The 10,696-nt window shown below is 36.6% G+C and overlaps 1 protein-coding gene across 1 annotated transcript in view; it reads right to left on the reverse strand.

Moving 5' to 3' along the window:
* The window catches only part of OXR1 (oxidation resistance 1), an 85,232-nt gene that overhangs the window by 45,899 nt on the left and 28,637 nt on the right, over positions 1–10,696 (reverse strand). The window contains exons 6-7 of the mRNA XM_010577003.1: positions 5,733–5,917; positions 1,530–2,323 (exon numbers count right to left, since the gene is read on the reverse strand). Of these exons, the coding sequence (XP_010575305.1) occupies positions 1,530–2,323; positions 5,733–5,917 (979 nt within the window). The remainder of the gene's footprint in view (positions 1–1,529; positions 2,324–5,732; positions 5,918–10,696) is intronic.

The raw sequence follows: 10,696 nt of genomic DNA on the forward strand, positions 1-10,696 counted from the left end.
GAGGATGAAGCGACAGAGATAATGTGTGATGAACTGACCGCAAACCTCATTTCCCATTCCCCTGTCCAGCTGAGAAGAGAGTGATAGAATAGCTATGGTGGGCACCTGGTGTCCAGCCAGGATCAACCCATCACATAGAGACAAAGTGCATTACAAAATAGAATGAAATTACATTGTAATTGAGAATTTCAAAAACAAGGGCTCTGTGTAACTCCTTTACAAAGGAATGAAAGTGTATGAGATTGGAATTAGGTGAAGGCACATTTGCAAGGTGCGTTTGCTACTAATATTGCAGGAGATATCTAAGATCTTGCACAGATATTACAAGATCAAATGGGAAATATATAAAATTAGCAGAATAAGGTGTTTTTTAAAGAATTGTCTAATAGTGTTAAATGGTTAAATCCAAAAACATGGTTTGAAGGTTTAAATCTGTGTATCTGAATCTGTATTGCTATTGGAGGGTTATTAATCATTTGTGTGTTTGCAGCAATCAGAATCATCTGAGGAGCAGTACGAGGATTGCATCAGTTCGAAGCTAGAGTCCTTGATGCCTCCCTCGTGAATCTGATGTTCCTAAACAAAAAAAGAGGGAGATGTGGGAGCAGCTTGGAACACCTGGCATTTGTTTTCAAGGGTGACCGTTAGAATTTGTTGGGCTGCATGTCTGCCAAGCTTTGAAGAACTAGTTATACAAGGTCAGGCTGGAGGATGGCCTTGTGTAGGCCTGGGAAGATGTGGCTGAAGACAGTCACGAGTATGGGTATGGAATGTTTTTATCTTTAACTGTTCTGAGGACTGGCAAACATCCCAGCTGAGCCAGATATACGCTCCTGTGTTAGTAGTATTGGCTGTATGCTGTTAGTTCTTTCTAGATCTTTGTTGAAATATATGTAAGTTGGATTCTTTTGTGAAATAAAGGGAATCTTGTCCAGATAGCTTAAGCGCTTAATTCAGTCACCGCACAACCTTGTTCTAGTCAGCATGGAAGTATGACAAGATGCAAGCGAAACAAAGTTCTGAAAGTATAAAAGAGCGTTAAGCCTCCAGTGTTTGTTGTTCATGTTATAAACCTTAACCACAAGATAGACGTGCTATAAACAAGATGAAATTCATTCCCTGAAATTCATTCATACACATGTATACTGGGAGCAAAATTTAAGTGACAGCTAGCTGACTGCTAAGGAACACTTAATTTTGAGCTCTACAGTGACCAATGCATCATGGATCTAATTTTACAGGTTCATTTAAAACTCCCCTGAAAAGATACTGTCTTTTAATATGTTCATAAATACAATTTCAGTGAAGAAAAATGACAGTAACAAAAGTATCTCTGTTTTCACTTTCCTGAGCAATATTTTCCTCACTGGTTTCTATACAGTATAACTTAAGCATATCTTCGAGCCAATGAGAAATACAACCAATATATGGGGAGACATGTTCTACAGAATGAAAAATAACGAAAATTCTGATAAGCTGGAGGGACATACACTGTAAATCTGAACACTAACACATAAATACTGACTCACCTTCTAATCGCCCATCTCTTGCAGTCACAGTTTTCTGACCAATTTCTTTTTGTGAATCCTGTTGCATGTTTTCTCTTTGTTGTTTGGTTTGTTGCATAGTGTGGGTCTTCCAGAGGTTGCGGAGTTCCTCAACTTCTGTCTCCGAGTCTTGCGTTTGCCCTCTTGCTACTTTTCCTTTGCTAGTTGTCTCTTTCTTTTGAGAATCTGTGGTATCTTCATAACATGGACTTTCCTCTGCCATCTTACTCTCTCCTTCTCGTTCTTTTCCTAGTGAGGAATCTTGATCATTACCCACTTCTGCCTCTTTGTCATGCTCTTCACTACTGTGTGATCCTTGCAAAGACTGCTGGAGGATATCTGCAATATTTTCACTAGGTTCTTGTCCCCCCTTTATAGACATTTCAGAACTTTCCAAACCTAAGCTGTGGGTACCAAACTGTTTAACATTTACAACCATTTCAGCACTGGGTTTTAAGTCACTGGCAACTTCATTTGAGTCTGAAATGATTGTTAAACATTCAGCACTAGTCTGGTTTATTGTTTGGACAGATTCTGATGATGCTCCAGAAGATTTGTCTTGTCGAAGCTCGTCTGAGGAAACAAGTTCCTCACGTATTGGAGAGAGTTCTGATTCTGTGAAGACATCTTCTGAGAGACTCTCCTCTGTGCTCCTCGGGGCAGTACTAGCACTGTCATTGCCTGTATCCCGAATCCTGGAATCCATTTCATCTGTATTGCTCTTTGCAGCTTTCTTGGAATGGCAAAGTTCCCTTACAGACAGCTGTTCTACATCTCTGTTGAGGAAATAAGAATGTTACTATAGCAGGTGCATTTTCTGTCAAGCTCTTTTCTTTACTAAGTTTTGGTTAATGCTGAAAAAATTTAAGGGTGCTCTTAAAAAAAAAAAGAAAAGAACCAAATTAAAAAAACTTAATTCAGAGCATCAGTAATAAGAAACAAGCCTAAAATATGTTCTCGTTAACAGTAAGCTCATGGCAGACCTTTGGCCAGCATGACATAGATAGGACCTCCCAACTTCAGGGCATTACTTTTGCAAGTAGAAGCTCTCCTATGAAACCAACAAGATTGTTTGAGATGCTTAGAGTGTAAAAATAAAATAAAAAAAAAACAGGGGAAAACCAACAAAAAGCTACATACAATCATAATCTCTAAAAGGCAGAAATCCTCCAAAATCTTTTAAGCTTTATCTACGAAAGAGGCCAGTACAATTTTATATACCTATCCTACCCTATTATGAAGTTGACACCTAGCTCACTCTTAAGAAATGAATGGCAGAAATCATCTTGTCTAACCTTAACTATCTCAGCCAGTCAATGCAGAACAGGAACCACCAAGGTAGATATTACCATTCTGCCCATGGGAAATACTTAAAAGATTAGTGTCTTCACCAGTCAGGTACCTAAGTTCAAGGATACCTCTGTTAAGCAAAATAAATCCCAAACTACTTGGTACAACTGAACAATTTAAAGAGCAGACAGGAAATGCTCATAAATAGTGTAAGGAAAAAAAAAAAAAAAAGGCAAGCATGAAAGAACTTCCTTTCTGCAAAGCAAGTAATCTTATTCAAACCTGCCTTTCAAAATAAGCTAACCAGAAATTCTATGAGTTTTAGAAAAGGAGGACTACAAGGCGACTGTGAGCATGCTCAACTATATCTACATGGCTCAAGCTTTTCCAGTGTTGCCAAAAAAACTGAGTAGTATACAACCTTCATAAAAAAATCTCATGTTTAAACATACTTTTTACTAGAGTTCTCAGTGCCAACTCCCTTGCTACCACAAGCACATCTTCCATTATCTAGTACCAAATGCTTTTAAGAAGCTCATACCTTAATCTCCCATCTTGAAGAAGGATAAATCCACTCACCATTTCTACAAAGCTTTTTATTCAGTTAGGTCATTACTGACATTACTGAGACATCACTAAAATTCAGGATGTTTGCAAAGCATATACACTCTCTTCTCCAAGCGTTAACATGAAGCTGGTATTAAGCTTGTGCTTATGTAGTAATTTTGCTTACAAAGCACGTGGATTAGAGTTTAGGATTTATCACCTATTAGACTGGACCATTTCCTTAATTTTTCAGGATTATGCTGGTAATAGGTGCTTTTGGACAAGCACAACCTAAAGTTCAGGAAATGCGCAAAAAATCTGTATGTTTTCAGATATATTTCTTTCCAGTTTCAGCACAGATTGTGGCTTATATATAAAAACCATACAACATGAAATTGCAGTTTTAAGAAGAAAAGAATCCGTTCGTTTTGTGATCAGTTTCTATTATACCAATAATCTTATTTTCAGTATTCAGATTGTTTTTCCAAGTTTAAACAGGTTTGACAGTTGGCAAAATTGGGAGAGAAAGAGGGTTAATTATAACAATGGAATATTTAGAAAAAAACAAATAGTGGAAAAAACATGATTTAAGTCTCAAATACCTCGAGACACACAGGTCTTGTCAGAGCTAGCTGTAGCTATTGGGAGTTCTGGTTACAGACTTAAGAAATTTGAATTTTATTTTCCCCCAAATTTACAAACATGCCTCAAATTTTGATAAGGTTAAGGCACAAAAGTGCTGGGACTGAAGAAAATGCTAGAAGTTCGTGTTCCATGTAATAGTTTATAAAGTTGACAAGAAAGATAAATCAAATTGGACATTCATGGCTCAACGCATAGTGTGACCTTTTATTACTAGACATGTTTTCATTCCATATTCATTTATATTATAAAAAAACAGAAAATGCATGTGCTACAAGACCACAAAAATCAACAGGGCATGAAAGGTACATTTGTAAGTCAACAGTAAGTCATTAAGAAACTAAATATGCTAGGAAAAAGACTTGTTTTGCAACTGCAATGGTATGATTCAAACAGGCAGATTAAAAGAAATATCTAATTTTCATAATCTCATTATTTGCACTATGCATCAATTGAAGTAGGAACTACGAGCAACTTTGTAAAACTCAATCTGGAAAATGAACTTCCAGAAAGCAATCATGCTGAAGGCATCATCATTCTACATCAAAAGCCCCAAAAGTACTACTACAGTAATACGTATATTAGTTGCTCTTTCAAGGAAATGCATGACTTCAGGCAGCAAACAAGACGATGCCAAGATACCAGTTTACTATCAGGTCTCTGCTGAAACTGAGCTTAAAAATAGCATGAGACAAGTTATTTCTTCTGGTTGTCCAGATATTTAAGATTATCAAGAAAGATGTGCTTAGCATATTACCTGTAAGAACTGTAAAAGTACATTTTTCAGAGTTACTGAGTATCTCTACACTTTATTTAAAATGGCAAGCAGCTTTACTCTCCCATACATATAGACAATTCTACCTTGGTTAAAGGAGTCCACTTCCCTGCAGTTAGATGGTCAAAGTAGTCTGCAAATGTTTGTGCTTTATGGGCTGTGATAGGTAAAGATGGCTTTTTTTAAAAAAAATCCTTTTTAGCTTTGATGTTAGAATTTATCCTATTTCTGAGGACAGTATAAAAATTAGGTAACAGACAGAACAGAACAAGGATTTTTCATAATGCTGTTTAAAGTCAGTTTTAAATGCCTACTACGCTAAACACCAGTAATTAAAGCTGACTGATCCAAATTCATTCTGTTCACCCCCAACAAGGCTAGACCCAAAGGCAAATATGCAGCTCCTGCCCTGGCCAAAAAGGGAAAAGATATACTCCTAATACCATAAAAATATATACAAGTCTCAGAAAATTAGTCTTACAACCATTTATCAGAGCAACAAGAGTTTGAGAAGCAAGTGGAAAGTGGTAAACAATAAAGACTTGCACCTAAAGCTGTTTCAGTTGGACTCTGCTATTCTGTACATCAGTTTTTAAATTGCTGAAGAATCAAACACATCTGTTATTGTTTTCATAGCAGGGCAGGGGAAGAGGAAGTGGTGTGGTACCTCTTGCTATACACTGATTTTTAAAAGAGACTATTGGAGGAAATTAGAATCCATGTATATAGAAAAGGATTTATTCTATATAGTATATAGAATGTGAAAGCTTAAGGTAACGTAAGTTTTCTCAGTGGTCTTTCTAAGCCTATCTGATGATGTTCTTAAAAAGGAAAACAACAGAAGAAAATGTGGTTTTGGTAGTTTTGTATGGTCAGCAATATGGCTACAGTTCATATTTACTTAAAGCTTTATAAATACTATCCTATCTTACATGGTTAACGAATCCTTAATTTTGCTGTCCACAATTTCCTTATACAGAGCAGCTGACATCACTTCTTCCATTGGACACATGATGCCATACTCTTCACAGCCGTTCTCCTGGACCAGAGGATCCATTTTATGAGGATCAAACATTATATTATTTGGCGTCACTAGCAGCACACCATTGACTGTACCCTAAAACGAGAGGGAAAAGAAGTGGTAAATTTTTTCCTTCATATTTCAGCTTACTCTCAATTTTTTTGTAGGAAAAAAAGGGTTTTCTAATTTGTTTTTAAAGCATCTTTATATTTAAGCAACTTTATACAGTTTCTTATGTTTTGCAGTCACCTAGAAACATAACTATTTTTCTGGGGAAGCAAATTAATGCCACCTACTTTCCCAAAATAAAACAATATTGTTCCTTACAGATACTTAATAGCTGGGTTGAGTGGAGAAAAAAAAAAAGCCACGCCAACCAGAAAAAAAAAAACAAACAAAACACCAACCTCCTCACACCCTAAAGGATATGCTAGGCAGCTCCTCTGAGGTAAAGATACATCCTTCCTAGACAACCACAGAGCTTATAGTTAGTTTTGCAATAAACTTCAAGCACTGTCTAAAACCTGACTCTTAACTCTTCTCACTTTCTACTATTTAATTAAAGAACAAAAAAAGAACGATCTTCCAAAACCATCATTTATCTTCATTTTCTTTACAGAAAAGCAACAGCAGTATCTGATACAAGTCATTCTAACTTAATGGACCTGTTGACTGATAGGACAAATACATTTATAGAATGAAACTAGATTAAAAATATTAAAGATTTTTAAAGATGCAGCTGCAACAAGATGCAGCTCTGGATGGATTTAATCACAATGATACTGCTGCAGTACATGAACACAATTAGATTTTAAACTTCTAGTATGAAAAAGTTTAAAGCAAGCTGATATACTATGAGCTGTAGGGTTCTTACACAATACAGATACCAAGCTAATTTACAATAGATTGATTTTTATTTTAGGTTTTTTTTAAGCATTAGAAACTCACACAAACATCAACACCAGTTGCCTACTATGGAAATTCATTAAACTGTTAGAACAGTAGAGTTTGAGCTAAAACTATGAACTAGAGGAAATCTATCTTTAAGTAGGATGAAAGTGATCCTTCAGTTACAGATCTTGAATCCTAAGGACTTTACAAATTTAGAAAGACATTCAAAACTTCTGTGCAAGAATCACAAAAGAATTGCTTCATGTGCTGCTGAAGCTTATCAGGAATTGAATAAATATCCAGCTCACTGATAAAATGTTCACAGTGATTACAAACATTGTGTATTGGGGGGATTGTTTGTTTTCAGTTTTGTTTTAAGACGACATATCAGCACAGCATGAAATACAACTACAGTCCTTCCCAATTCCAGAAATTTGATCCCAGCACTGTGATGGTTGATGACCTTCATGGTAGAAAAAGATGCCATATAGTGAGCAGAAAATTGCAAGTTATAAAAAACAAACCAAAAATAGTATTGAAGTCTACAGCAATGACCAATGGTACCACTATTATGGAAAAATGAAAACAGTCTCAAAAGCAGCTCAAGCATCTATACTTAAGTCCCCTTAGTCATTATGTGCCTAGTCAGGTTTTATATGTGCATTTTAGAGTACAAACATACGCTAAAGACTTTAAAGTTAGCAGAAGATATTTACATAATTCCAAGGTGTTTAAGACACTGAAACAAAACTGTCACTGGCATTTCTTTCCCAGCACTGTATTGTGGAAATAGACTTTCAAGGTGCAAAAAGGAACTCCAAGAGGATGACTGTTGACAGAAGTCTATTTGGTTATATCCACTGTAGTCTAGAAAATAAATTTAACATGACTGCAAAAGTCACTGAGTCTACTCAGAAGAACAAATTGCTTCTCTTTAAACAAATACTACTTCCATAAATTCAGTGCACAATGCAAAAAAGCAGCATAATTTCTAAATCTGAGCTCTTTCATTAATGACCACACACGAAAATGGACTTTTATTAATATTCTCTAGATTTGACCCAAAAGTCAAGGCCATAGCCTTGATGGCAGTTGGACTAGGTGGTCATTGTAGGTCCCTTCCAACTGAAATATTCTGTTCTATTCTTTCACTGCCCACATGTTGCATGTGCATCTTCAGAACAGTCAGGCTGGAGAGGAAAAAAAAAAAGTAAGGTTGTATGACTGCTCTAGCTGAAGGATTTAAGTGTTCAACACCAACTTGTAAAATTATGTATTACTCAGTAGAAGCAATCAGTAATCAAGTTCATTGGAGAACTCTTCAATTCCAGACTAAGATTTTGTCTTCACTTGTTCACTATTTCATTGACCTTCCTTGATAAATTAAGTACACAGAAAGTGCTAAAGCTTTTGAGGCAATAAAAGGAGATGACATTTTTCTATCAAGGGGTGAGCTGTTACAACTGACATATCACTCATGTCAACAAGGTCCATGGTTTTATTGAACAAAAAATCCAATGCTTTATCTGTGCTCTTGAAAGCAAGCTAAAATACTGCTTCAGCTGGCAGTCCAGGTCAAAAAGTGGTTAAAGAATATTTTATCGCAAAATAAGTTAAAAGTTTAAGTCAATTTTACATTGCTTATCTGAACACTAGAGAGTCACAACATTAGAATAACATGCATGAAGAACCAGCTGCACATCTTCTCATTTCAGTTATCTTGCTTCAGCCTCAATTTTAGCAGTTCAGAAAATATCAACTTACCCCTCCCAAACCCCCCACACCAAGCTTGTTAATATTTTAAAGAAACATCATCCTATGCAGGACAGAAGTCTGTTTCCAGGGCAAATTTGAATGCATTTAAAGCAATTGTATAGTACCTTGTGGTGTTTAGACTCGGACACTGAGGAACAGTAGATATAATCTTCTGCAGGCAAACATTTAGCCAAAGAAGCGTGCAAGACTACTGACTACATAAGGAAAACAAGTTTAAGAGACCTTCTATTGCAAATGGAAGCTTCCTAGAACAGTCTGACAATGACCTGCCTGATGGCAGAAAAACCAATCTATCAGGCAGTTGTCCCCAACACATATGGAAGATTCTAAAGCCTACCTCTGCAGTCTCAAGCAAAGACACAGCTAGAAACCTAGCTGCTGCTTATCTTGGTCTTAGAGGAAACCCTCACACCAGTAAGGAAATACTCAGCCTAAAAATTAATCTCAAAGTGTAATTCCATTTAAAATTTATTACACTGATAGAGAAATAGAGAATTAAACCTTTGGAACTAATAGGCTTTTATGTGTACTTGACTAAGCAGCTGATCAAACACTTCACTTGACTATAAGCAACTGAAAGATTATACAGGTGTCTTGAAAACACAGCTTTATAGTGCCTCAACAAGAGATGACCTATTGCATTGTTATCTACTTAAAGGTGACAGGAGACAGACCGATAGGTTTCTGGCTCACAAGTTACTTGATATGGTCCACAGTTACTACCTGAACACTTCAGGGTGCTTCTGGAGAAGAACTGCTGCCCCAAATTTACAGGCTAGAAATGAGATTCTTAATAATACTCTAAACATCATTAATATTTCTGTCTTTTTTTTTATTATTATTACCAACAATCACTGAATGTTAACCTAAGTAGCTTGGTAAAGCTCAGGTAAGAGCCAGATAAAGAAACATTTTGTTTGGTCCCAAGTTTAAATTATTCTTTTTCAGACATGCCAGTGTTTCTGCCACCTTCTCTAACTATTTCTGTGACTCTCTTTAAGACAAATGGCTTCTGTCTTCACTACCTTCTAACTTGTTTGCAGGAGTAGAGCTTCCTTAAAACCTGTCAAACATGTATTACTCAACAGATGGAGTTTCTGGCATGGACAGAAACCAAGTGCTATTGATTCTGTGAGGAAAAAAAAAGGATAACATCAGCACAAAACATGTAAGTGGGAGCATACATGCATCTAGCCAACGACTGGTCAAGAACTGCTTATAGCATTATGCTAGTCTTCCCTGAAAGATGGAAGCAGCTCCAGCCTTTAAGAACTAACACCACAGTTTTGCATAAGTAAAGACAAAAATAACATATCCTCTTTAAAGGAGAGTACCTGAAACTTAATTCCCTTATTGGTTTACCATTATGGATCAGACAGACTTCTATGTTAGCATTCCTACGACACATATACTTCAGAACTATTGTCTTAGAGTAAGCTAATGATGAACTCTTGAGCATTTTAGTACCATGCACTCATTTAAGGCTCTGAACAAAACTTTTCTAGTTACTCATACACATTTATGCACTATGGCAGCAGATGTCATAGTTGTTCAACAGAATACGCAGAAATGGGTAACAACACTGATGCCAGGAAAAAACCCTACAGCATACTTTAGTGGTTTATTTTTGATAACCTAACCTCCCCTGCTATTCCCCTGCTATCTTACAAGTACTGAAGACGACTGAGAGCCTAAAGTCTACTCCCCATATAATCTTCTTGCTTTTGTAGCAGGGAGAAAGTTCCAAAGCTCCCTCTACGGCCTAGCTGAGCTGCTGAAGATATCTTCAGTGTGAATATATTCTTCAGAGTAAAAAATAGCATGGGGGGCTTGCTTACTAAGTAAAGCCCTTCCTATGCCATCACTTACCCATATCAACACAAGGAGATGAACCCAGCTTCTCCTTTGTGGTCATGCTCTGTTATGCTGTGTCTTCAGCACAGATCCCTTCAATGATAATCAAATATTTGTTGAACATTTTAGAACTGCTCTTTGACTTTATTTTATATGAATTCAGTTTTCAAAGTGTCTTCAAAAAAATTATTTGTACCAATAATGTAGCTAAAGAGAGACAGATCAGCAAATCAGTGCACAAGCATAAGCAAAAAGACTGTAGTGTGCATGCCATTGCCCAAACTCCTACATGACTCCAGTACACTGCTAGTATTTGCTCTCAGCTCCTAAATTTCTAGTTGGGGGGGGTGGGGG

The sequence above is a fragment of the Haliaeetus leucocephalus genome, unplaced genomic scaffold (genome assembly GCF_000737465.1).
Source record: "Haliaeetus leucocephalus isolate CR32 unplaced genomic scaffold, Haliaeetus_leucocephalus-4.0 Scaffold555, whole genome shotgun sequence".
Taxonomy (NCBI): domain Eukaryota; kingdom Metazoa; phylum Chordata; class Aves; order Accipitriformes; family Accipitridae; genus Haliaeetus; species Haliaeetus leucocephalus.